We start from the raw sequence: 25,010 nt of genomic DNA, 5'->3' as shown, positions 1-25,010 counted from the left end.
CTTCATTTTGAATCTTTCCTCTTCCTTTATCAATCATTCCGCTACATATTTTATTGTAAGAAATAGCTGTACAGTTGACTGAAAAAAATTAGTCGATTAACAGCCATAATGAAAGTGAATGTGTTTATTACCTACCTACTAGAGTGGCAGATAGCCTGGATGTTAGATTGTTGGGCCAGTAACAGAAAGGTTGTGTCGCGCCTGCTCTCGCTCTTCCCCCCCCCCCCCCCCCCCCCCTGGCACTCGAGGGCACCAGGCTCCCCAGCATTACGCACTCCTGCAACCATCATTACGCACACCTGCCTTCCCCCCGTCGCACACAACATCGATTATTGGAATCACCTGGACTCAATCACCTCTGTCATTACCTCCCCTATATCTGTCTGTTGCCCCACTCTGTTCCCCGCTTCAGCATTGTCGTTTGTTGTTTACCGGTGTGCTGACGCTGTTCCTGTTTTGTTACCTGTCTGTTCCTGAATAAATGTTGACTCCTAGTACCTGCTTCTCATCTCCAGCATCAGTCTTTACAGGTTGCTGGTTTGAATACCAGAGCTGACCACTGAAGAATCTGTCATGTTGATATATAGAGGTAACTGCCACTATGTAAAACATGTTGATAGTAGAGGTAACTGCCACTATGTAAAACATGTTGATATATAGAGGTAACTGCCGCTATGTAAAACATGTTGTTGATAGTAGACATTACTGCCACTATGTAAAACATGTTGATATATAGAGGTAACTGCCACTATGTAAAACATGTTGATATATAGAGGTAACTGCCGCAATGCACTTAACACCAATTTTCTCCGGGGGTGTCGTACTGTTATGGCTGACCCTGTAAAACAACACATTTCAATGCACTTTTTTTCACTACACTATAACTGTGCCTGCCTAACGACCATGTAAAGACACAGGTATTAATGAATGACACTTTCTGTTTCATCAACTTGTTTCACGTCAACAAGTGATTATCAGGAAAGGCATTATTAAGTTACATTTAGAGTCTAGACAGAAATACCACGCTGCCAGTGACTTTAGGTTAGGTCTTTCTTTAATAAAATATTGTAGAGCAAGACTGGATACCATGCCTGAACTCTAGATGGCAGTCTAGAAGCAAAATCTGAATTTGAAGAAATACTTCTGGTGGATTATTTGAGGAAGAAAGACAAATGTTAATTCTTAAAATGCCATTTCTATCAGGGTGCTTTGGATATTGGGTCTTATTTTTATTGTTCATCCTTTGTTAGGAATAATGGAGTATCAATTGCATAAGACCCAATATCCAAAGCACCCTGAATTGATACTCCATTATTCCTAACAAAGGATGAACAATAAAATAATGAAGAAAAAACAAGTTACTCATAGCCTTATCCCATTTACTGTACAGTCTTTTCTGTTTGAACAAAACATTTGATGTCTTATAGGTCTTCGGTGAAACTTTTCAATTATGTGTGTCATTGTTGATTTATGGTGAGGAGGTATTTATTCTGTAGCACAAACACCCCTCAAACACTCCCTAAATCGTGGTATTGAATGTTTCAGCAGACTTTTATCCCTCTAACTGTCTACGAGACTATTGCAACTCTGTGGGTGTAACATTTATTGACAATGTTGATACCTCCTGGAAACAAAGCTTGTTTTTTTTAAGGAGGATGGGATGCAGCCAAGTCATTTTGGTTCCTGGATCCTTTCACAGGGAATGTAAGGCTGCGTTAAGACAATGATTTATCAATGACCCAATCCCAGCTCAGTTAATCCCTACCATTGTGTTGCTGAGTTGTCATAATGCCAAAGCACATGTACATTATCCCAGGGGCGCTGGAAGACACAATGTAAGTAACCTAATGTATGTCCCTCTTACTGTCCTGAATGCCTCTGCTGACCCCACAGCTATTGTATGCAGTAATCAAGTGCCTATGAACCAGAATTATACTGTTAGTGCTGAGGCGGTGTGCCCTAGTAGAAAGTCCACTGTGTGTAGCTCACCCTGCACTTACATAACTAACATGAGCATGTCTACTTCTGCTAAGCTTCCCAGTAAAAACAATGAAAACAATCAAGCATCACAGAAAAGTGCTAAAAATAGCCCACGTTAACAATTGTAACTTAGGAAACAAGGATCATGAAATCAATCATTTGCTAGTAACATATGACATTTATATTCTGACAATTTCTGAAAACTCACTTAGATAATAGCTTTGATGAACAGTGGTAGCAATACATGGCTATAACATCTACATAAAATACAGAAATGCCAAAGGTGGACGTGTTGCCATTTATGTTGAGAACCACATTCCTGTAAAGCTTAGAGGGGATCTCATGTTAAATACTGTTGAAGTAATATGGCTATAGGTTAATCTGCCTCACCTAAAGCCCATTCTGATGAGAAGCTGCTATTGACAACCAAGTGCTAACAGTATGTATCTGGATAACATGTGTGAAATACTTGATAAAGACTATTTGTTGGTCTGCGCTGTGTACTGAGGAGCAACCAGACGCTGCACTTGACACATTTATGAAATTACTTATCACAGTTTGTAAAAAACATGCACCCATTGACAAACTGTTACATCCCCGTGGATTGATGGGGTATTTAAACATTTTATGGTTGAGAGGGATGATGCAAAAGGAATGGCAAATAAGTCTGGCTGCATAACCGATTGGCAAACATACTGCAAATTGAGAAATCATGTGACTAAACAGAATAAAAAGAAGAAGAAACTACTATGAAACAAAGGTAAAAGACATAAAGAATGACAGTAAAAAGCTTTGGAGCACCTTAAATGAAATTTCGGCCAAAAAGGCAAACTCAGCTCCATCATTCATTGAATCAGATTCAAAATTCAAAACATTCATCACAAAACCCACTGATATTGCCAACTACTTCAATATTTTTACCATTGGCAAAATTAGCAAACTTAGGCATGACATGCCAGCAACAAACGCTGACACTACACATCCAAGAATAACTGATCAAAGTATTGTCATTTTGAATTCCGTAAAGTTAGTATGGAAGAAGTGAAAAAATGATTGTTGTCTATCAAAAATGATAAGCCACCGGGTTCTGACAACTTGGATGGAAAATTACTGAGGATAATAGTGGACGATATTGCCACTCCAATTTGCCATATCTTCAATCTAAGCCTACTAGAAAGTGTGTGCCCTAAGGCTTCGAAGGAAGCAAAAGTAATTCACCTACCTAAGACTAGTAAAGCCCCCTTTACTGGCTCAAATAGCTGACCAATCAGAATGTTACCAACCTGTAGTAGACTTTTTGAGAAAAATTGTGTTTGACCAGATACAGTGCTGTTTTACTGTAAAGAAATTGACAACAGACTTTCAGCACACTTATAGGGAAGGACATTCAACAAGCACAGCACTTGCACAAATGACTTATGATTGGCTGAGAGAAATTCATGATAAAAAGATTGTGGGGGTTGTTTTGTTAGACTTCAGTGCTGCTTTTGACATTATCGATCATAGTCTGCTGATGGAAAAACGTACGTGTTATGCTTTGCATCCCCTGCTATATTGTGGATAAAGAGTTACCTGTCTAACAGAACACAAAGGGTGTTCTTTAATGGAATCATCTCCAACATAATCCAGGTAGATTCAGGATTTCCCCAGGGCAGCAGTTTAGGCTCCTTACTTTTTTCAATCTTTACTAATGACGTGCCACTGGCCTTGACGTGTATAGCCTTGACTCAACACTATACACATCAGCTACCACAGTGAATGAAATCACTGTAAGACTTAACAAAGAGCTGAAGTTAGTTTCTTAATGGGTAGCAAGGAATAAGTTAGTCCTAAATATTTCAAAAACTAAAAGCATTGTATTTGGGACAATTCGTTCACTAAACCATAAACCTCAACAAAATCTTGTAATAAATCATGTGGATATTGAGCAAGTTGAGGTGACTAAACTGCTTGAAGTAACCCTGAATTGTAAAGTGTCATGGTCAAAATATATGGATACAATGGTAGCTAAGATTGGGAGAAGTCTGTCCATCCTAAAGCACTACCCTGCCTTTTTAACAAAATTATCAACAAGGTAGGTCCTACAGGCTCTAGTTTTGTTGCGGGGGACCCCAACCTTACAATTGGTTCAGAACAGCGCAGCACGGCTTTCCTTAAAATGTGCACGGAGAGCTAGCATTAGTAATATGCATGTAACTCTCTCACGGCTCAAAGTGGAGGAGAGATTGACTTCATCATTTTGTAAGAAGTGTTGACATGCTAAATGCACCGAAGTGTCTGTTTAAACTACGAGCACACAGCTTGGACACCCATACATACCCCACAAGACATGCCACCAAAGATCTCTTCACAATCTCCAAGTCAAGAACAGACTATGGGAAGTGCAAAGTACCTCAGCCACGCTCAAGGTTCTAAACGATATCATAACCGCCATTGATAAGAGACATTACTGTGCAGCCATATTCATCGACCTGGCCAAGGCTTCCGACTCCGTCAATCACCACATTCGTATTGGCAGACTCAACAGACTTGGTTTCTCAAATGATTGACTCGCCTGGTTCACCAACTACTTCTCTGTTGTCCGGACCTCTGGCAGTCTCTATGGGGGTGCCACAGGGTTCAATTCTCGGGCCGACTCTCTTCTCTGTATACATCAATGATGTCGCTCTTGCTGCTGGGGATTCTCCGATCCACCTCTACGCAGACGACACCATTCTGTATACCTCTGGCCCTTCTTTGGACACTGTGTTAACAAACCTCCAGAGGAGTTTCAATGCCATACAACTCTCCTTCTGTGGCCTCCAACTGCTCTTAAATGCAAGTAAAACGAAATCCCTGCTCTTCAACCGATCACTGCCCGCACCTGCCCACCCATCCAGCATCACTACTCTGGAGGGTTCTGACTTAGAGTATGTGTACAGCTACAAATACCTAGGTGTCTGGTTAGATTGTAAACTCTCCTTCCAGACTCACATTAAGCATCTCCAATCCAAAATTAAATCTATAATCGGCTTCCTATTTCACCACAAAGAATGCTGCCAAACATACCCTCGTAAAACTGACCATCCTACCGATCCTCGACTTCGGCGATGTCATTTATAAAATAGCCTCCAACACTCTACTCAACAAATTGGATGCAGTCTATCACAGTGCCATCCGTTTTGTCACCAAAGCCCCATATTGTACCCACCACTGTGACCTGTACACTTTTGGTGGCTGGCCCTCTCTTCATACTCGTCGCCGACCCATTGGCTCCAAGTCATCTACAAGTCTCTGCTAGGTAAAGCCCCACCTTATCTCAGCTCACTGGTCACCATAACAGCACCCACTCGTAGCACGCGCTCCAGCAGGTATATCTCAATGGTCACCCCCAAAGCCAATTCCTCCTTTGGCCGCCTTTCCTTCCAGTTCTCTGCTGCCAATGATTGGAACGAACTGCAAAAATCACTGAAGCTGGAGATTCATATCTCCCTCACTAGCTTTAAGCACCAGCTGTCATAGCAGCTCACAGATCACTGCACCTATACATAGCCCATCTGTAAACAGCCCATCCAACTACCTCATCCCCATACTGTATATATTGATTTATCTTGCTCCTTTGCACCCCAGTATCTCTACTTGCACATTCATCTTCTGCACATCTACCATTCCAGTGTTTAATTGCTATATTGCAATTTACTTCGCCACCATGGCCTATTTATTGCCTTACCTCCCTTGTCTTACCTCATTTGCACTCACTGTATATAGACATTTTGTTTCCTTTTTTTCTACTGTATTATTGACTGTATGTTTTGTTTATACCATGTGTAACTCTGTGTTGCTGTATGTGTCGAACTGCTATGCTTTATCTTGGCCAGGTCGCAGTTGTAAATGACAACTTGTTCTCAACTAGCCTACCTGGTTAAATAAAGGTGAAATAAAAACATAGAGCCATGGCTACATGGAAATCTATTCCACGTCAGGTAACTGAAGCAAGCAGTAGCATCGGATTAAAAAATATTTTTTTAAAGAAACACATAAAAAATACACCTTACGGAACAACTGGGACTGTGAAGAGACACCCACAGGCACAGACAGATATACACATAAGACACACACTCTACACACACGTTGGGGCTCCCGAGTGGCACAGTAGTCTAAGGCACTGCATCTCAGTGCTAGAGACATCACTACAGACACTTTGGTTAGAATCCAGGCTGTATCCCTTAGCGCTGTATCCCTTAACCCGTTGTTGCTCCTAAAGGTCCCACTTCACAATAACAGCACTTACAGTTCACCGGGGAAGCTATAGCAGGGCAGAAATATGCCGAACCGACTTGTTGGAAAGGTGGTATCTTATGACGGTGCCACATTGAAAGTTACTGAGCTCGTCAATAAAGCCATCCTACTGGCAATGTTTGTATTGGGTACACCGAGAGCAACTAGCAGCAAAAGAGCTGAACGCAGAACTCTGAGATATGCAGCAGGTAACTTCGATTGTAAACTACATTCGACATGCCTGTTCGTAAAACTATGTGGAGATATGGGATCAAAGCATAACAATGTTTTATTTCACAACGAGGCTTGTTGGTTATGGAAGGCGAGTGTTGGAAAGATTTTTTTGAATTGAGACTTGACTTTCTGTGTGATGAAAAGAAAATGTGTCTCCTTACCTAAGTAAAAGACATATTTTGGGAGACTGAGAAAATGGAAAGCAAGCATGAAGGTGAAATACTGAAAAACATCTACAAATGAGTGACTGAATCAGCGAAATCCGTTTCACTGTGATCCTGGCTCAATTGACATGCCGGTAAGTGAAATCAAACAGCTGATTGAGCTGTCATGTGACCGAATGCTGAAGACAACGCATTCATGGGTCACTATGGAGGAGTTTTGGTTTATGACTCAAAGGAAATACTGTGCTGTCTCCCTCCGAGCATTGAAACTCATGGTAGGCTGATTCAGTACTCTTGTCTGCAATAAAAACAAATATCAATCCAGGTTGGATGTGACAGGAGAGATGAGGTGTGCACTGTCGACCATGCCTCCTGACTTTGAGAAGCTCTGATGCAACATGCATCAAGCACACCCATCTCATTAGTGTTGGTGAGATAAGAGAAATGATTTCAGACTCATTTTCAATTGACTGTCATAGCCCCACATTAAAAAATACACATTGGATGTTAATTACATCGTTTTTTCCCGCATGGTTGGGGTCGCACAAATGTTCAGATATCAAAATGTGGTCGTGGGCCAAAACATTTTGTGAACCCCAGCGTTATATTAATAGGTGTATGAATCGGAGCATATTGCTGTCCTGCTTGAGCGTTCAAAATGTAACAACTCCTTTTGGGTGTCAGGGAAAGTACATATTCTCATTAGGAATGTAGTGAAGTAAAAGTTGTCAATCTAGATAGTAAAGTAGGATCCTGAGTAGCGCAGCAGTTCATTCCCAGGCTGTGTCACAGCCGGTCAGACTGGGAACCCTGTGGGACAGTGCACAACTGGACAAGTGCCATCTGGGTTAGGGGAGGGTTTGACCGGGGGGCTTTCTTTGGCTCATTGCACTCTAGCGACTCCTTGTGGCAGGGCCAGGTTCCTGCAAGCTGACCTCAGTCCTCCAACACATTTGTTGCGGCTTACTTCCGGGTGAAGCGAGCAGTGTGACAAGATGTAGCGCCGCCAGTTGTATGACTCAACTTTCGCCTATCCCGAGCCGATTGGGGAGTTGCAGCGATGAGCCAAGCTTGTAATTTGGGGAGAAAATGGTGGAAAAAATAATACGCTTGTGACTGTACCGTCGGGCCTAGTTAGTACTTGGATGCGAGACCGCCTGGGAATACCAGGTAGTGTAAACTCTAATTATTATTATTATTTAAAAATATGTCAATAGTAAAGTACAGTACAGATACCCCCAAAAACTACTTTAAAGTATTTTTACTTAAGTACATTACACCACTGCCATTTGGGATGTCGCCTTACTACAATTGCTGTCTGGCACCCGTTTATGAGCCCTACTTGTGGTTACCGTAGACACGGGATTTACAGCATACATTTGACTATCACATGCACTTAGATTACAGTACTATGGCCAAGACCTTTCAAGTATGTGGTCCCGGGAATCAAACCCGCTATCCTGGCATTGCAAACACCATGCTCTACCAACTATACTACAGCAGATCAAGTCAGGTGGAGTCCTGCTTGAGAGGAGTCTGTGTGGCAGATGGACACCATAGCATGCCATTGCCAAGCAGTGAGTTTGTACATATTAGGCAAATTTATAGCCCCCATTACAACAGCAGTGGAATGGGCTGTGGTTTGAGGACAGGGTGTAGCTGGCCACCACTGCAGATTGAACCACTGCAGAAAAACCCCTGAAATGCTTATTGTGTGTGTCTTGGCTGAGTGAGTGTTGTGGTGTGGTGGAAGACTTGTATTAAGGCAAGAGGAAAGTATATGCCCCTTGGGACAACACATAGAAAACCAGACCAAAGAGGGAACGCCTGCCCAGTGTGGTCGGGTGTCATTTCAACCACTAATGTCTCAGTCAACTCAACTATAGAGAAGGATAGGAATGCTCCATAATGCGTCATCAAAACTATCATGAAATATGTTGTTATTGCTGTGTTGTCTATGTCCAAAGGAAGCCCTAGTTATTTCAAGGGCGTTCTTGTGACATAGAGATTTGGGAGGTTGCCGACATGAACTCCACTCTAGCGTACTAACCGGACCATCCAACCATGATATTTTTATTGCCTTTGGCAGAAGGATACAATAATCCCTCAACACTCATAAGAACAGATGATAGGTCATATAACAATGGAGGTTGTTGAATTATGAAGATATGTACAGTGGGCGTTGACCTCTTCTCTTGTGTACCTTTCCTTGCTCGACTGCAACTGTTTGACAGATCTGTGGAACAATCAAGCTTGAGGTTGAGACAAAGATGTGTCAATATCTTTATTAACAAAGGTTTGCAAAGTTCATGTGAAATATGTATTGGTCATATGTCATCCATGTTCAAGCAGAATATGTACATTTATTTGAATTATAAAACTAAATATAATGTAGCACCTTTTTGTACATTATTTAGCACCATAAGGAAACAAACAATCAAGTAACTTGAACAGCAAAACAGCGTTGAATTCATTGGAGCATTTTGTCATGAATAAAGGAAGAATAGTTCTCGAATTGTGACATCTCTACACCTGTGTCTACTAGCTAACTTTCTAAATGAAAAGTTCACCCCTGAATGGCCAGCTTCTCAAAGCTAACTTCCTATCAAATCATTCCCCATTCTGACACAAAAACAACATTCAACGAAGTGCTGTGAGAAGAGGTTTGAACTTGGCTGAAGGATGCCACCTGTTGTTAAAAGCGTTGACCTGCATGGTCAGGAATTGGTTTATGAGGGCCACAGTACTGTAAGAACTTGGAAGGGTTTTGGATAGCTTGCACTTTTTTTCCATTCCATTGAAAAGCAACCGTCTGTCACACCATTAAACACATGTAGAATTATATTTGCAATTCAGTTCCAAATATAAAAGTCTTGCTTAGTCCTTCATTCACTCTCTGTGTCTTTGCACTTAATCAGCCCTTTGATCAACCGTTTATCTTTGTTTGATCTCTGGACTCCCTTCTGCATGTGATATGAGGGTTGAGCTGTGTCTGGATGACTGACTAGAGGAAACTCACCTGCACCCTCTGACATCCTGTTTTGAATCTTTACAAAAAGATTTTTGCATACCTGTAAAGCCCAACTCCAACTCTCACACAGACATTCATCAACCTGCAGTATAACCACACATTACAGTGTGATTTTAAAACGACTGAAGGATGTTTTAGCACCGTGTATTATGTAGGTTATTTCAGCAAAAGGCTACTCCTGGCAACAGGATCGGTATGTTGACTTTAGCCTCAGAAATTTCCTGAAGAAATGTTACTGTTGGAGTCTTACTGGGTTTCACGCCAACACTTTTCAGAGTACCTGGCAAAATAGTATCACACAAGGAACCTCTGATATTTCCGTAAAATTCAAATTCAGCAAGGCGAATTTGGCAAGGCGCCAAATCTCACAAGACTTATCCTAGCTGCTGTCATTGAAGGAAATACTGCCAAGAGAACTGTTGGAATCAATCAATTCATCTTTCTACTTCAGAGGACTTCTTTGTGCAATTGAATACTTGATCCATGTCAACCCTATTTGAATGGTGCAATGGTACCCTATTCCAGCTGGCACTGTTAGTTTGCCACATCAGGTTCTGATAAGACCAAACAAAAACAGCACCAAACTGTAAATAACATTTCTGTATCCTGTTACCAAGGGATCCCTGTTGAACTATTATCATATTATTCTTATTTGGACTTGTGAGATCAAATTTGCCTACTGTAATGACTACTGTAGTCTTTTTCATTTATACCCACTGTGCAACTGATATCCAGCTGGAACATATCAGGACCTTATGAACAGATTTACCAGACAAAATTGATCAAGAGCTTAGAAACTGAACACAAAAAAAACAGCATACAAACTAGAATAGTGTCCAGACAAAACATCTGAGACAAATGACAGTATTAAGGCATAGCACCAATCTGGGAGTTTGGGAAGACAACCAGGCTTTCTTGCATCACTAATGGTTTCAAAGCACTTCAATGTGTGTCAGTTCACTGTGACAACTCCTAATAAAGCTAACAACCAACAGTGAAATCCATTACAGCCAGATGTTTATAAAGGGGTTTGTGTCTTTAAGGGGACATCTCTTTCCTTGTGTCATAGGTCTTTTCCCTCCCAGCATCCTTGTGAGCATATACATCTAATAATATTTATTTTTCAATACAGGGGACAAGGAGTCTATGGATATGTACATGGAGTCATTACCTTACAAGCCCCCAGTATCCCTTTGCAGCGTATAAAGGCACTTAAACGTAGGTGTGTGCATCAATGAGTAACCCTGCATAAAGAGGCCCCTCTTCCAATCGGAACCTCCTGAACTCTGACCTCTAGCCCCCTCCCTTCGTGTCAGTTGGGGATCGTGTTCATTAGGGCACACCGTACCAAAACATTGTAAACATTTTGTAACGGGAAAAGAAAACAAGCATTTCTTCTTGGACAAGTCCATATAATACCTCCCCGTTTGGCACTGCTTAGAGCGTTTTCTTCCTGTTTTGTGCCTACTGAACACGACCCAGCAGGTCATCTCACTCCAGGGTGGGCTTGATGAGGTATCCGTTGAAGGTGATGTAGACATCCACATCGTCACTATACACAGCGTTCTCCCTCTCCCTCTTGTACAGCCGGACCCACACCTCGTCATTGAGCTCAAGGGGCAACATAAGGCTCTGGCTCTGCATGATGGACCTCTCGCTGGGCTGGGCGTACACGATGGCCTGCTCCTTGTCATTCCTCATTATGTGCAGGTAGGTCTCCTTAAAGTTCCAGGTGTGGATGTTGACATTGAAGAAGTAGATCCCAGGGACATAGCAGTTGAACTTTCCTTTGAACATGTCGAAGTGGCCGTGGAGGTTGACGAACTCTGTGTCGAACACCAGGGCCTGGTAGTAGTCCACACTGTGGAGGGATTTGCGACGCCCCACCGAGAAGGCTGCTTCCTGGGTCTTGCAGGGGTCCCCTGGGGGGCCCACCTGGCCCTTGGTTCCTTTGGGGCCCATTGGCCCTTGGGATCCAGTAGCGCCTTCCTCACCAGACTTCCCAGGTGTCCCCCTGTCCCCGCGGTTTCCCTTGTCCCCTGTGAGGCAAGATGGAAAATATACAGCACATGAGTCCTTAGAGAGCTATGACACAGTAATGTAGACTAAAGGTCCAAATGGGGTAATGTTGAGATTAAAGTCAGTACAACATGGATCATAGAAGACTATGTGTAGATAGATTGTTTATGATTTTCTCCAGATAGCAATGTTACGTAAACTTAGAGTCACTCCAGACTTCTCATAATTGTAGCCCATTCAGTATATGAGAATTTAGGGTTCCGGAGTTATATCTTTCACAGGATGTTTTTTTCTGCTACTTTATTTTTGGAAGGCCACAGTATGTTTTTCCAAGCCAGGTCATACTCTCTGGTGAGCACACACACACACACACACACAAACTGTTACGTTTTTGGACATGTTTTCAGCCACATAAGCAAGTTCAGTGCCAGGTTAATGTTCTGAAATAGCAGCAGACATTTTAGCCTCTAGTCCACTGACTGGAGAACATTTTTTACAGCATTCCTTCAATGAAAGGAAGCCTTGGATTGGAATACACATAATCATAATCCAATCAAATTGAATTCAGTCAGTGGGTACAGTATAGCCTGGTCCCGGATCTTTTTGTGATGTTTGGCAAACTGTTTAGTCTTTGGAATGACAACCACCATAGGAGTTGGCAAAACAACACAAAGAGACCTGGGATCAAGCTATGTGTATTGCAGGTGTAAAGGCACAATCCAGGCGCACCTTTGAGGATAGTCATGTTGATGTAGGTGCGGACTTCAGGCATCTGGTTCAGGCCACTCTTTTGGTCCCCCGTCTGAGGGGCTGGGGGGCCCTTCTGTAGCTCCAGGTCGTCACAGCAGCGGCGGCAGGGGGTAGGAGGGGCACCTCCGGGGGACGGGACAGTGATGACCAGAGGGAGGAACAGGAGGATGGGGCTCAGGAGGAGGAGGTGGTCAAACATGGTTGCTGCACCTGAGAGGACAAGGAAGGACAACAGGCAGATTTAGACACAACCTTTGTGCTGTAAATGCTGTAAATCTTTGAACAAGGAGAGTTATTTGAGGGTATTATATCCAAGATGGGCTTATACTGAAGTCCAATTGACAGTGGTGTTTGCTATTATAAACATGAAGGTACAGTTGTAAATTGGTCCTGCTGACAGAATAAATAAAGCACTCGTAGAGGAGAGAAATACCATTTCATTCCAGTATCATATGAGATTCTACATCGTTGTCTGTTACATAACTCAAATAGTAAAGGCTTGATTCAATGCGTAACGCAATAGAAACTTAAAAGCAATGTTCCCACATGAGTGGAGACTGCAGCACGTAAACACTGCATATCTGGGCTCAATCGGAAACGACTTTTAAATGTAATTCAGGCTATAGTGCTGAACTTTGGCGATACAGATTGACTCGAGCATGAAGAAAAAACAAGTAAGACAAAGAGGTATTTATGTTATCCTATGAGTAGGGTAAATTATACTATAATGCAGCTGTTCCCAAACTAGGGGTAACGACCCCATGTGTGGTCGCCTAATATGAGCATGGGGTCAAGGGAGAATCTCCAAAATCTGGTAAAAAAATATATATACAGTGCCTTGCGAAAGTATTCGGCCCCCTTGAACTTTGCGACCTTTTGCCACATTTCAGGCTTCAAACATAAAGATATAAAACTGTATTTTTTTGTGAAGAATCAACAACAAGTGGGACACAATCATGAAGTGGAACGACATTTATTGGATATTTCAAACTTCTTTAACAAATCAAAAACTGAAAAATTGGGCGTGCAAAATTATTCAGCCCCCTTAAGTTAATACTTTGTAGCTCCACCTTCATGGTGGGAACCACACATGCAGAGATGATCCTTTCACCTACTCTGTGTCTCACAAAGACACGGCGGTTGGAACTCCAAATCTCAACTATGGACTCATCAGACCAAAGGACAGATTTCCACAGGTCTAATGTCCGTTACTCGTGTTTCTTGGCTCAAACAAGTCTCTTATTATTGGTGTCCTTTAGTAGTGGTTTCTTTGCAGCAATTCGACCATGAAGGCCTGATTCACGCAGTCTCCTCTGAACAGTTGATTTTGAGATGTGTCTGCTACTTGAACTCTGTGAAGCGTTTATTTGGGCTGCAATTTCTGAGTAACTCTAATGAACGTATCCTCTGCAGCAGAGGTAACTCTGGGTCTTCCGTTCCTGTGGCGGTCCTCATGAGAGCCAGTTTCATCATAGCGCTTGATGGTTTTTGCTTCTGCACTTGAAGAAAGTTTCAAAGATCTTGAAATTTTCCAGATTGACTGACCTTCATGTCTTAAAGTAATGATGGACTGTCATTTTGCTTTGCTTATTTGAGCTGTTCTTGCCATAATATGGACTTGGTCTGTTACCAAATAGGGCTATCTTCTGTAAACCATCCCTACCTTGTCACAACATCACTGATTGGCTCAAACACATTAAGAAGGAAAGAAATTCCACAAATGAACTTTTAACAACAGACACCTTTTAATTTAAATGCATTCCAGGTGACTACCTCATGAAGCTGGTTGAATGTCAAGAGTGTGCAAAGCTGTCATCAAGGCAAAGGGTGGCTACTTTGAAGAATCTCAAATATTAAAAATATTTGAATGTATTCAACACTTTTTTGGTTCCTACATGATGCCATATGTGTTATTTAATAGTTTTGATGTCTTCACTATTATTTTACAATGGAGAAAATAGTAAAAATATAGAAAAACCCTTGAATGAGTATGTATGTCCAAACTTTTGACTGGTACTGTAAATATATTATATAGTTTTTGTCTCTCAAAATCATTGTAATGGGGTTAACCTTAAAAATCTAAATGAAAATGATTCAAATCTAAAAGTTACAAGTCAACCAGAGAGCGCCCTTAGATTGTGGGAAAAGGCCACACTTGACCATCCATTGCACTTGAATCATTGGCTAAGCCTGCTAACCTGTGAAACCACACACTATTGCAGAGACTTTGACATTGCCGGCCTCAATTGATATGGTGAAAACAATACCTTTGTCAGATAACACAGTGAAACTAAGAATTGACGCTATAGCTAGCAATCAAAAGCAAACTGACTGAACAACTTTATCCTCTCCAAATGGATGTTAACTGTGAGGGCCGAGATGCCCATTCGACTTTTGTTCGGATGCTTTTCATGAGGACATATTGTTCTGTCTCAGTATTCCCGAGCATGAAACGGCAGAGGGGATGATGAGTGTGCTGCGTGGCTATATTGACAAAAAAAAGAGATTCCATGGGATTGAATAGTGGGATTTTTGCACAGATGGGGCTCCATCTATCACGGGATGGTGGGCAGGCCTCTGCACTCTAGTTATACATGTTTCTCCCTCTGCCATATGGATGCATTGTATGATACACCCACTGGGCTATAATGGGTACACCGAGAGCAACTTGTGGCAAAAGAGCTGAGCGCAGAACTCTGAGATTTAAGCAGCAGGTAACTTCAGGTGCAAACTACATTGCACACGCCTGTTTGCAAAACTTTGTGGAGATATGGGATCAGAGCATGACAAGGTTCTATTTCACAACGAGGCTTGTTGGTTATCGAGGGGGAGTGTTGGAAAGATTATTGGAATTGAGAGAGGAACTGTTGTCATTCGCAATGGAAGTCAATCTTTCTGTGTAATGAAAATAAAATTTCTCTCCTTGCCTATGTAACAGACATATTAGTGAAACTGAACGAACTGAACGCAAGCATGAAGGGGAAATACAAAACATTTCTACAGATGAGTGACCAATCCGATTTAGCTGATTTGACTGTGACCCTGGCTTAGTTGACATGCCATGTGACTGAATGCTGAAGACAAGGCATTCACGGGTCACTATGGAGGAGTTTTGGTTTATGACTCAAAGGGAATACTGTGCCGTCTCACTCCGAATATTAAAACTGCTCTCCTCTGTATTAGAAGAAAATACATTTGATCCAGGTTGGACGTGACAGGAGAGATGAGGTGCGCACAGCACACCACACCCCCTGACTTTGAGAAGCTCCGACACGACATGGATCAAGCACACCCATCTAATTAGGGGTGGTGAGATAAGAGTAATTATGTCAGACTAATTTGCAATTGACTTTCATAGCCCCACATTAAAAGTATGTGATGGTGATTTGAGAACACAATCAGAAATACAGTTAGAATGTTTTACAATGGACTGCCATAGCCCCAATTAACAAAGTGATCATCGGCTGTTAATTACATGCATTTTTTTTTCACATGTTTGGGGTAGCAATCATTTTCAGATATCAAAATGTGGTCGTGGGCCAAAAAAAAGTTTGGGAAACCCCCTGCTATAGTGGTTTAATGAATATCCACATGAATAAGATGGGGGGAAACATTCCTGAAATATCAGTCTGCTTAGTAACTGAATTATTACGTGTCCCACTGCTGTTCCAGGAGAGTGGGAAAAAGAGGATTTTGGATCCAGAGAAAACATACCATATATTTGCATAGGGGAGCAGGGAAAGCTGGGGGGAGCAGGGGAGCAGGGAAAGCAGGGGGGAGCAGGGGAGCAGGGAAAGTTTAGGAATGGTGAACACGAGCCAGCTATGAACTATCCATGAGACAGCAACCACTGTTGTTGTCAGGAGCTTCGTTTCAAACCATGACCATTATTGGTCATTTTCAATGATGCCAGCCCTTTAGTCTCAGACAGACAGTGCAACACAGCTGTTATACTAAGGTGCCATTTTAGATCCATAGCTCATTGCAGTGACAGAACATTGGCCCAATGAAAATCCACAGAAGAAACACTAGTGTGGCTCTCATCCACAAACCAAAAGTATAGCAATGCTATATCTTCTTCCATAATGTCCCTGGAATAAATGTCCATGATCTGCAGACATCTGAGGGATCTTGAAGGTCTTTTTCTGGGATTGTCAATTCCAAATCGAATCAAAGTTGAGTGTCATATGCACGGGATACAGCATAGTTGTCTGTAGAAAGGAATGCTTCATCTCTGCAAAATATGTGAACCATGTAAACTTGTGAAGTGTAACGAGGTACAGTATTGTCACGCTCTGACCTTAGTTCCTTTGTTTTGTCTTTTGTTTTAGTATGGTCAGGGCGTGAGTTGGGTGGGTTGTCTATGTTAGTTTTTCTATGATTTTCTATTTCTGTGTTTGGCCTGGTATGGTTCTCAATCAGAGGCAGCTGTCAATCGTTGTCCCTGATTGAGAACCATATTTAGGTAGCCTGTTTTCCATTGTGTTTTGTGGGTGGTTATTTTCTGTTTAGTGTTGTGGTGCATCTTACAGGACTGTTCGTTGGTTGTGTATTGTTTTGTTTTCAGTGTTCATTAAAATATTTAAAATATGAACACTTACCAAGCTGCACCTTGGTCCTCCTCTCCTTCCCCAGAAGACAAGCGTTACAAGTATCTTGATCATTTTTGGATTATACATATGGATTATATGTGCCAAAGGTTTTGTTACTACCGAAGGGTAAGAAATAACTACATTAATTTGATAGTAAGGAGTGCTTTAAATCGTTCAGCCTCTTTATTTGACAGTTGTGCCACAGAGTTAAATTGTACAGTTTAGAAGATAGACATTTGGACGCCATCCCAAATTGCACCCTATACCGTACATAGTGCAGTGCTTCCGGCCCTGGTCAAAAAAGTTGTGCTCTATGGGAAAAGGGTGCCATTTGGGATGCACACTGGGTAGAGCTCTAGAGCAAACAGAGCGTAAAGGCTGACTTCATGAATCAGGATTCAGCTGATCCAGCACACATTGTTTGAGTTAATATCCATACACTACAGCAAAGCTGGCCTGCAGTCCTGGACCAAGGGGATGGTAACACAAGCATGGTTAATCAAGTTTGACTTGACATATGACATGGTACAGTCTGGGTTTAAAGCTATATGATCTGGTGGTGTGCTAGACTTGAGAACATGTTAATAAAGCCAATGGAATGCATCAGTAGACAAATCTGCATTAGATAAATCATGTACATTAGCATCTCGGAGCAAGATGCCCCATACGGAAAAGTAATATGGCCATATATGGCCTTACCTTACATTACCTAAATTAATTGGATATCTCATTCCAAAATCATGGGCATTAATATGGAGTTGGTATCCCCTTTGCTGCTATAACAGCCTCCACTCTTCTGGGAAGGTTTTCCACTAGATGTTGGAACATTGCTGCAGGGACTTGCTTCCATTCAGCCACAAGAGCATTAGTCTGATCGGGCACTGATGTTGGGCGATTAGGCCTGGCTCGCAGTTGGAGTTCCAATTCATCCCAAAGGTGGTCAATGGGGTTGAGTTCAGGGTTCTTTGCAGGCCTGTGAAATTCTTCCACACCAATCTCGACAAACCATTTCTGTATGGACTTCGCTTTGTGCACGGGGGCATTGTCAGGCTGAAACAGGAAAGGGCCTTCCCCAAACTGTTGCCACAAAGTTGGAAGCACAGAATCATCTAGAATGTCATTGTATGCTGTAGCGTTAATATTTCCCTTCATTGGAACGAAGGGGCCTAGCCCGAACCATGAACAACACCCCCAGACCATTATTCCTCCTCCACCAAACTTTACAGTTGGCACCATGCATTGGGGTAGGAAGACTTTTCCTGGCATCCGCCAAACCCAGATTTGTCTGTCGGACTGCCAGATGGTGAAGCGTGATTCGTCACTCCAGAGAACACGTTTCCGCTGCTCCAGAGTCCAATGGCGGCGATCTTTACATCACTCCAGCTGATGCATGGCATTACGCATGGTGATCTTAGGCTTGTGTGATACTGCTAGGACATGGAAACCCATTTCATGAAGCTCCCGTCGAACAGTTCTTGTGCTGACATTGCTTCCAGACGCAGTTTGGAACTTGTTTGGAAAGGTGGCATCCTATGATGGTGCCATGTTGAAAGTCACTGAGCTCTTCAGTAAAGCCATTCTACTGCAAATGTTTGTCTATGAAGATTGCATGGCTGTGTGCTCAATTTTATACACCTGTCATTAACGGGTGTGGCTGATATAGCCGAAACCACTAATTTGAAGGGATGTCCACATACTTTTGTGTATATAGTGTATTTCACAGTGGTTTAAATGGTACAATGATTCTCTACTCTATACTTGCTTGTTTTGTCACATAAACTGAAATTAGGCGAACTATTCAAATTTTAGCAACCAGGAAATGGCGGAGCGGTTTCTGCATAAGTGCATTTTTTTAGTTTTTTATATATATATAATGCTGTTGGAAAAATACTGTGAAATTTTGAAAATATTAAGCCGTTGAAGCTCATTTACTGCATTTCTATACTATTTAAAAAGTCTAAAATGCTATTTAGAAAACAGCAAAAACAAGCAAAAAGGACCCCAACCATCCTGTAGCTTCATGTACCTCAGTTGACCTACAAACACATAGCCTATTAGCTATACAATTAGCCGCTACACATTAACTCAGCACCTGGATAACAAACTATAGTTTAATACATACAGACGGTGGTATTCTACATGTTTTACCATGGGGTGGGATACATTTTTGCCTTTTTAAAGCTAATTCCATGCAATTCTACCTATTTTGCCATGACTTATGTCATGTTAATATGATATCTGAGTGAGAGTGACAAACAAAATCAATGGGGGCCAATTGGAGGTCAGGGCCCCTGGGCTCGTGCCCAGCGTTACCTGTCAGTAATTCGGCCTCGATTACTACAAATTTAGATAGATAGCTAGACTAACTAGGTAGATTCTCAATTGCACACTCCTCGCGTCCTCTCTCCTTCCCGAAACCCATTGACTGAGAAAGGCAGAGATACCTCCTCTCTGACCTTCTCCTCCAATGGGTTTTGAGAAGGAGGCGAGGAGAGAAGATGCAAGGAGTATGCAATTGAGATTGTAATTATACCCTAGACTAATCCAAAAATGTTTTATGACGGGCTAATTGAGTGACTGTCAGTGAGTGACATATAGCAAGAGGAAAACTGCTGATGCACGACTAAGTTTCGAAATTGTACCTTGTCCATTCACTATTCTAACTCTCACCAGAATTTGAGATCCTGAAAAAACAGTCAGCAACACCGTGTCCTCATGTGTAATTACGGCCATGCCTGTATGGTCCTGTTGAGAGGCAGCCAACTATTGAAACTAGCTGCGGCTGCTGATATGCAACTTCACCAGCCCTCTGGTGCTGCTCTATCCTCCTCTCTGCAAGTTCTGACGACGCCCATCAGTTAGACATTACATTTAATGTAGCCAAATTAAAGATGCGGAACTGCGTGAGACGTGCACTCTTGGCATTGTGCAGAAGCTACCGCAGAATGACAGATCATGTGATTGATAGTAAAGCATGCAGTAACTTACCTCTTGTAGAAGTCTCTTCAAGTGGTGTTGATCAGCTGAGGAGAGAGAGGAGAGAAAGGAGAGAGAGAGAGGGGAGGAAAGGGGAGGGGGAAAATCCTGAGTCAGCCTCTCTCTCTCTAAAATTCAAATGCAATGTTGCCAAAGCAAAGTGATACACATAAAACAATGAAAACAACATCGACAACAATAAGAATAGCTACTAATCAAAAACTGGTAAACCGATCTTAATTTGAGCCAGTTTGTTACAGCACGAAAATAATCATGCAGCACCTGGAAATGTGAATTATTATGTGGATTGTAATGAATGGACATTTATGTAGGGGCTGATACATTTCTCGTTGATGCAAATCAAGTCTTACATTTCAAAGTGGAAATTACAAACTTTAGAAGCCTTTTTAAAACTCAAATACACCTCAAGTTTGCATATTCTCAGAAGCAAAAGAGTGATCAAACTAAGATCCTATAGCCGTATGTACAGTATAACAAATAAAACAAATAAATATCCAGAATCTAATTCCACAAAGAAAATTGAAAATGACTCTCTTTCTCGCTCTCTCAATTTAATTTAATTCAATTCAATTTAAGGGGCTTTATTGGCATGGGAAACATATTTTTACATTGCCTAAGCAAGTGAAATAGATAAGAGACAAAAGTGAAAAACAATTTTTAAAAATGAACATTAAACATTGCACTCACAAAAGTTCCAAAAGAAAAAAGACATTTCAAATGTCATGTTGTGCAAATAGTTAAAGTACAAGAAGGAAAATTAATAAACATAAATATGTTCTGTATTTACATTGGTGTTTGTTCTTCACTGGTTGCCCTTTTCTTGTAGCAACAGGTCACAAATCTTGCTGCTGTGATGGCACACTGTGGTATTTCACCCAATACATATGGGAGTTTATAAAAATTGGGTTTCTTTTTAAATTCTTTGTAGGTCTGTGTAATCTGAGGGAAATATGTGTCTCTAATATGGTCATACATTTGGCAGGATGTTATGAAGTGCAACTCAGTTTCCACCTCATTTTGTGGGCAGTGTGCCTGTCTTCTCTTGAGAGCCAGGTCTGCCTACGGCTCAATAGCAAGGCTATGCTCATTGAGTCTGTACATACAGTAGTCAAAGCTTTCCTTATGTTTTGGTCAATCACAGTGGTCAGGTATTCTGCCACGGTGTCCTCTCTGTTTAGGGGCAAATAGCATACTAGTTTGCTCTGTTTGTTTTGTTAATTCTTTCCCATGCGTCAAGTAATTATTGTTACAATTGGGTCTAATTGTGTTGCTGTGCTGGGGCTCTGTGGGGTCTGTTTGTGAACATAGCCCCAGGACCAGCTTGCTTAGGGGACTCTTCTCCAGGTTCACCTCTCTGTAGGGGATGTCTTTGTTATGGAAGGTCTCTCTCTCTCTCTCTCTCTCTCTCTCTTTTGGACACAATAGCAACATTGACTCTCAACCGTTCCAGTAAGAAGGCTACTTTGCCCATATTCACGTTGTTTACTCTGTCTGAATGACTGCTGTTACTCCATGAATGTCTTTCCAATGCAATGTAAAATGACATGCATAGCTTGTGAGAAGTAAGGCTATGACATGACCGTAATCATTCAACGTCGATAACTCATGAAAAGAGATGGGAATGTTTAAGGGCTCTGACAATAACAGAGCGGATGGAATGTATTGTCTATGTCTTGGAGGTTCTGTTTGAACATATGATAAAGCCTAACAAATCTTTAGACATTCATCCTGAATGTCTAAAGATTTGTTAGGCTTTATCATATGTTCAAACATATATATATATATATATATATATATAAACACAACACTATTTTTGTATTTCTCAATCAAGAGCAGTAATAATAGTTTTATTAGCATCACATTAAATTCAAACAAATAGGCTAAATGTTGTCAGATCATTTTTCTTTCCCTTTGTTGAGTTCCACTATTTATACCAGACCCTCATTTGTAGGATTCATTATCGAACATCTTTGTTTGGTTAAGAACACTCATTTATTACATTCTGTTAAATAAATTAATTAGAACAGATACAGGAACCTTTTATTGATACCCAAAAAACAATCAAACAGTGGACACACACGCACGCACACACACACACACACGCACACGCACACACACACTACCCTACCCAAACCCTACACTACATTGCCTACATCTGTATAATAGTTGTGGGAGACTCAAGAGAACAAACCCCATTGCCTTTGCAAGTACTGTCTGCCATCCTTCCAGTCCAGTCCTGTATTTCTGCTGTGGTGAATTCCTTCCCCCTGCTCTTTTTTCTGCTGCTTCACATCTGTGAAAGCTCAAGCCACAAAGGAGAGGAGGAGGCAGATGTTAGTATGTGGAGGGCCTGGAGGGGAGCTAGCACTCTGAGGAGAAAGGGGGCACAGGGTTTTACACATGGAGTCAGGGACAGACAGGGTGGGGTAGTGTTATTGTTGGGGTGGAGACGGGAGGTGAGGGGGGCAGAGGGGAGAGGTAGGCTAGCTTGAGGGAAGGAAAGGATTGGAAGGGAGGACCATGGAGCTGGGGAGAAATTGGTGGCAGAAACCTTCGGAGAGGGACAGTAACACACACATGCCCATGTGCAGGCAGGCAGGCACGTACACACACACACGCGCACACAGAGATGAACTTTTAGCAGAGACAGTATATGTTTGACTATTTATGGGGCCCAATGGTTTTAGTTAGCTGAATCAGACAGATGTTGTTCCATGTTCCCTTGGGACTACTGTTTTTAAATGGAATGTCTGACTCACTGAAACGTAGACCACATTTAGGATTGTCATTTTTGAAGGCAATTAGAATAGACACAGACATTTATACAGGCACGTGAAATGGGTCTTTTACACTTTCTTACCATCCCTGTTGGTGCAGATACAACATAACCATGTTGGCACAACGGTCTACCTGCACTACACAGTGAGAATGAATAGGCCTATTTTTATTTACCTTCCGCAAGTTTTTGGATGAACTGTCATTTTCATTGCTGTGAGAGCGGAAGTTGCTTTCAGATTGGTGTACACGTGTTACACATCTGGAGTGCATTACCGCCTAGGGGTCCAGGATTGAAAGAGACTCCACAGACTGTTATGTAATTATGTCAAGGGTGTTTTTCTCCTTCCATCTCCATGCCATTAACGGACACATCTGACCCAGGTTTTATTGACTCTAAGACATTGACTGTCCTCCCTTGAACTACCAGTGTCTATAGTACCGGTATGTCTATCTAGGAAGGAAGGAAGGAAGGAAGGAAGGAAGGAAGGAAGGAAGGAAGGAAGGAAGGAAGGAAGGCTCATGCTTCACATGTCGTCTGCCCCTCTTTCTTTCCCTCTTTCAATTTTTAAGTGCCAAGAAAAATCAAAATTTTAAAGACAAATATTATTTGTAGCTCTATATGCTTTCATTCAGACTATTGATTGACCTTTCAACTGCAAGCTACTCAACCATCACCATCTCTTTCTCTGTATCTTTCTTTGTCAACACTACTCCTAATCTTAATAGAGGAAACTGCAACTTTCCAAAGACATTCAGCTGTGAAAACATAATTGTTCCACAAATGTAATGTGTTGAAGGGAGGATAACTGATCAATCACATATCAAACCATGTTTTAAACTACCTCAATATTATTTTTGTTTCATTGACTATACGGATTTATTCCAGGCCTACAAGAATAAATAATACAAAAACACCAGATGTACAATAAATTATTTATATTTGGGGATGGTGAGATTGCAAATGAAAATCTTCAGCATGAGCCTCTTCAGTCATATCATTGACCTTTATACCGTTTGTTCTGAAACACCTAGGCCTTAACCACTAACCCCTAGTTGACCTCTCATTTTCTCATCTCATAAGAACCTCCATAACCCTCTCTATACTCGTTCCTTGTCTCTGCTCAACTGAATTGCCCACCAATAACCAGAAGGTAGGGGCTGCATCCCAAATGTAGTGCACTATATATGGAATAGGGTGCCATTTGGGACATAGTCAGTGTTCCACCAGTCAGAACTCATTCCTTTTTATGAGGTGGAAAACGTTATTTGATCTTATGTCTGTGTGTTTGTTCTTTGGAGTGTCTACTGAAACATGGACATCAATGCAGTAGTTCATATGGTTGTGGCATTCATCAAACTTGAGAAAGACTTTTGCTGAGATACAAAGATTTGTTTCTGTTTCATATCTCGGACAATGAATGTATGTTTACCTACGAGTAGCCTTCTCTTGTCCAATATCCCCTGATATCCCAAAGTAATAACCTGTTGCTCAATGGGTTACAGTTTGAAATGACCCCCCTGTCAATCATAAAATGGTGTGCATGCAAAGAGCAAACAACAGGCTGCAGAAGAACTCACCACTTCAATGGTCCATGTTACAAAGTGGCTCAGTGACTCAAGTTTGCATTTAAATGTGAGAAATAGAACAACAGTTAGCATGTTCTTCACAAAGAGGGCAAATGATGCTACTGAGCCAGAGGTCTGTGTCAAGGGAGAAGCTCCAGGTGGTATCCGTTTTTAAGTACCTTGACATCATACTTGATTCCAACCTCTCTTTCAAAAAGAAGGTGAAAGGGCCTCCCGATTGGCGTAGCGGTCTAAGGTACTGCATCGCAGTGCTGGAGGCGTCACTACAGATCCGGGTTCGATCCTGAGTTGTGACGTTGCCAACCGGGAGACCCATGAGGCAGCGCACAATTGACCCAGCGTCATCCGGGTTAGGGGAGCGCTTGGCTGACAGGGATGTCCTTGTCCCACTCTAGCAACTCCTTGTGGTGGCCGGGTGCATGCATGCTGACTTTGGTCAACAGCTGTACAGTACGGTGTCTCCCTCGACACATTGGTGCGGCTGGCTTCCGGGTTAAGCGAGCAGTGTGTCAAGAAGCAGTGCGGCCTGGCGGGGTCGTGTTTCGGATGGACGCATGGCTCTGGGACAATGGGACAAGACTGTAACTACCAATTGGGGAGAAAAAGGTGGTAAAAGTACCC

General features: G+C 41.9%; 1 protein-coding gene across 1 annotated transcript; it reads right to left on the bottom strand.

The window, feature by feature from the left end:
• Positions 1-8,905: 8,905 nt before the first annotated feature.
• Positions 8,906-20,088, bottom strand: LOC115110122 (complement C1q tumor necrosis factor-related protein 1-like). The gene is made up of 3 exons (XM_029635507.1): positions 20,016-20,088; positions 12,415-12,645; positions 8,906-11,705 (listed from the first exon to the last, which is right to left on the bottom strand). Exons 2-3 carry the CDS (start codon positions 12,632-12,634, stop codon positions 11,158-11,160), a joined length of 768 nt encoding a protein of 255 aa, XP_029491367.1. The 5' UTR covers positions 12,635-12,645; positions 20,016-20,088; the 3' UTR covers positions 8,906-11,157.
• Between the last annotated feature and the right edge of the window lie 4,922 nt (positions 20,089-25,010).

The sequence above is a fragment of the Oncorhynchus nerka genome, linkage group LG26, assembly GCF_034236695.1.
Source record: "Oncorhynchus nerka isolate Pitt River linkage group LG26, Oner_Uvic_2.0, whole genome shotgun sequence".
Classification (NCBI taxonomy): Eukaryota; Metazoa; Chordata; class Actinopteri; order Salmoniformes; family Salmonidae; genus Oncorhynchus; species Oncorhynchus nerka.
This window is presented reverse-complemented; position numbering and strand designations above follow the sequence as displayed.

What these genes read in the sequence shown, in the direction of transcription:
- LOC115110122 (XM_029635507.1), bottom strand. Translation starts at nt 12,634, where the DNA reads ATGTTTGACCACCTCCTCCTCCTGAGCCCCATCCTCCTGTTCCTCCCT. An exon ending in CAACATGACTATCCTCAAAG is followed by an intron (nt 11,706 to 12,414) that starts GTGCGCCTGGAT and finishes CTTGCCTCACAG; the next exon opens with GGGACAAGGGAAACCGCGGG.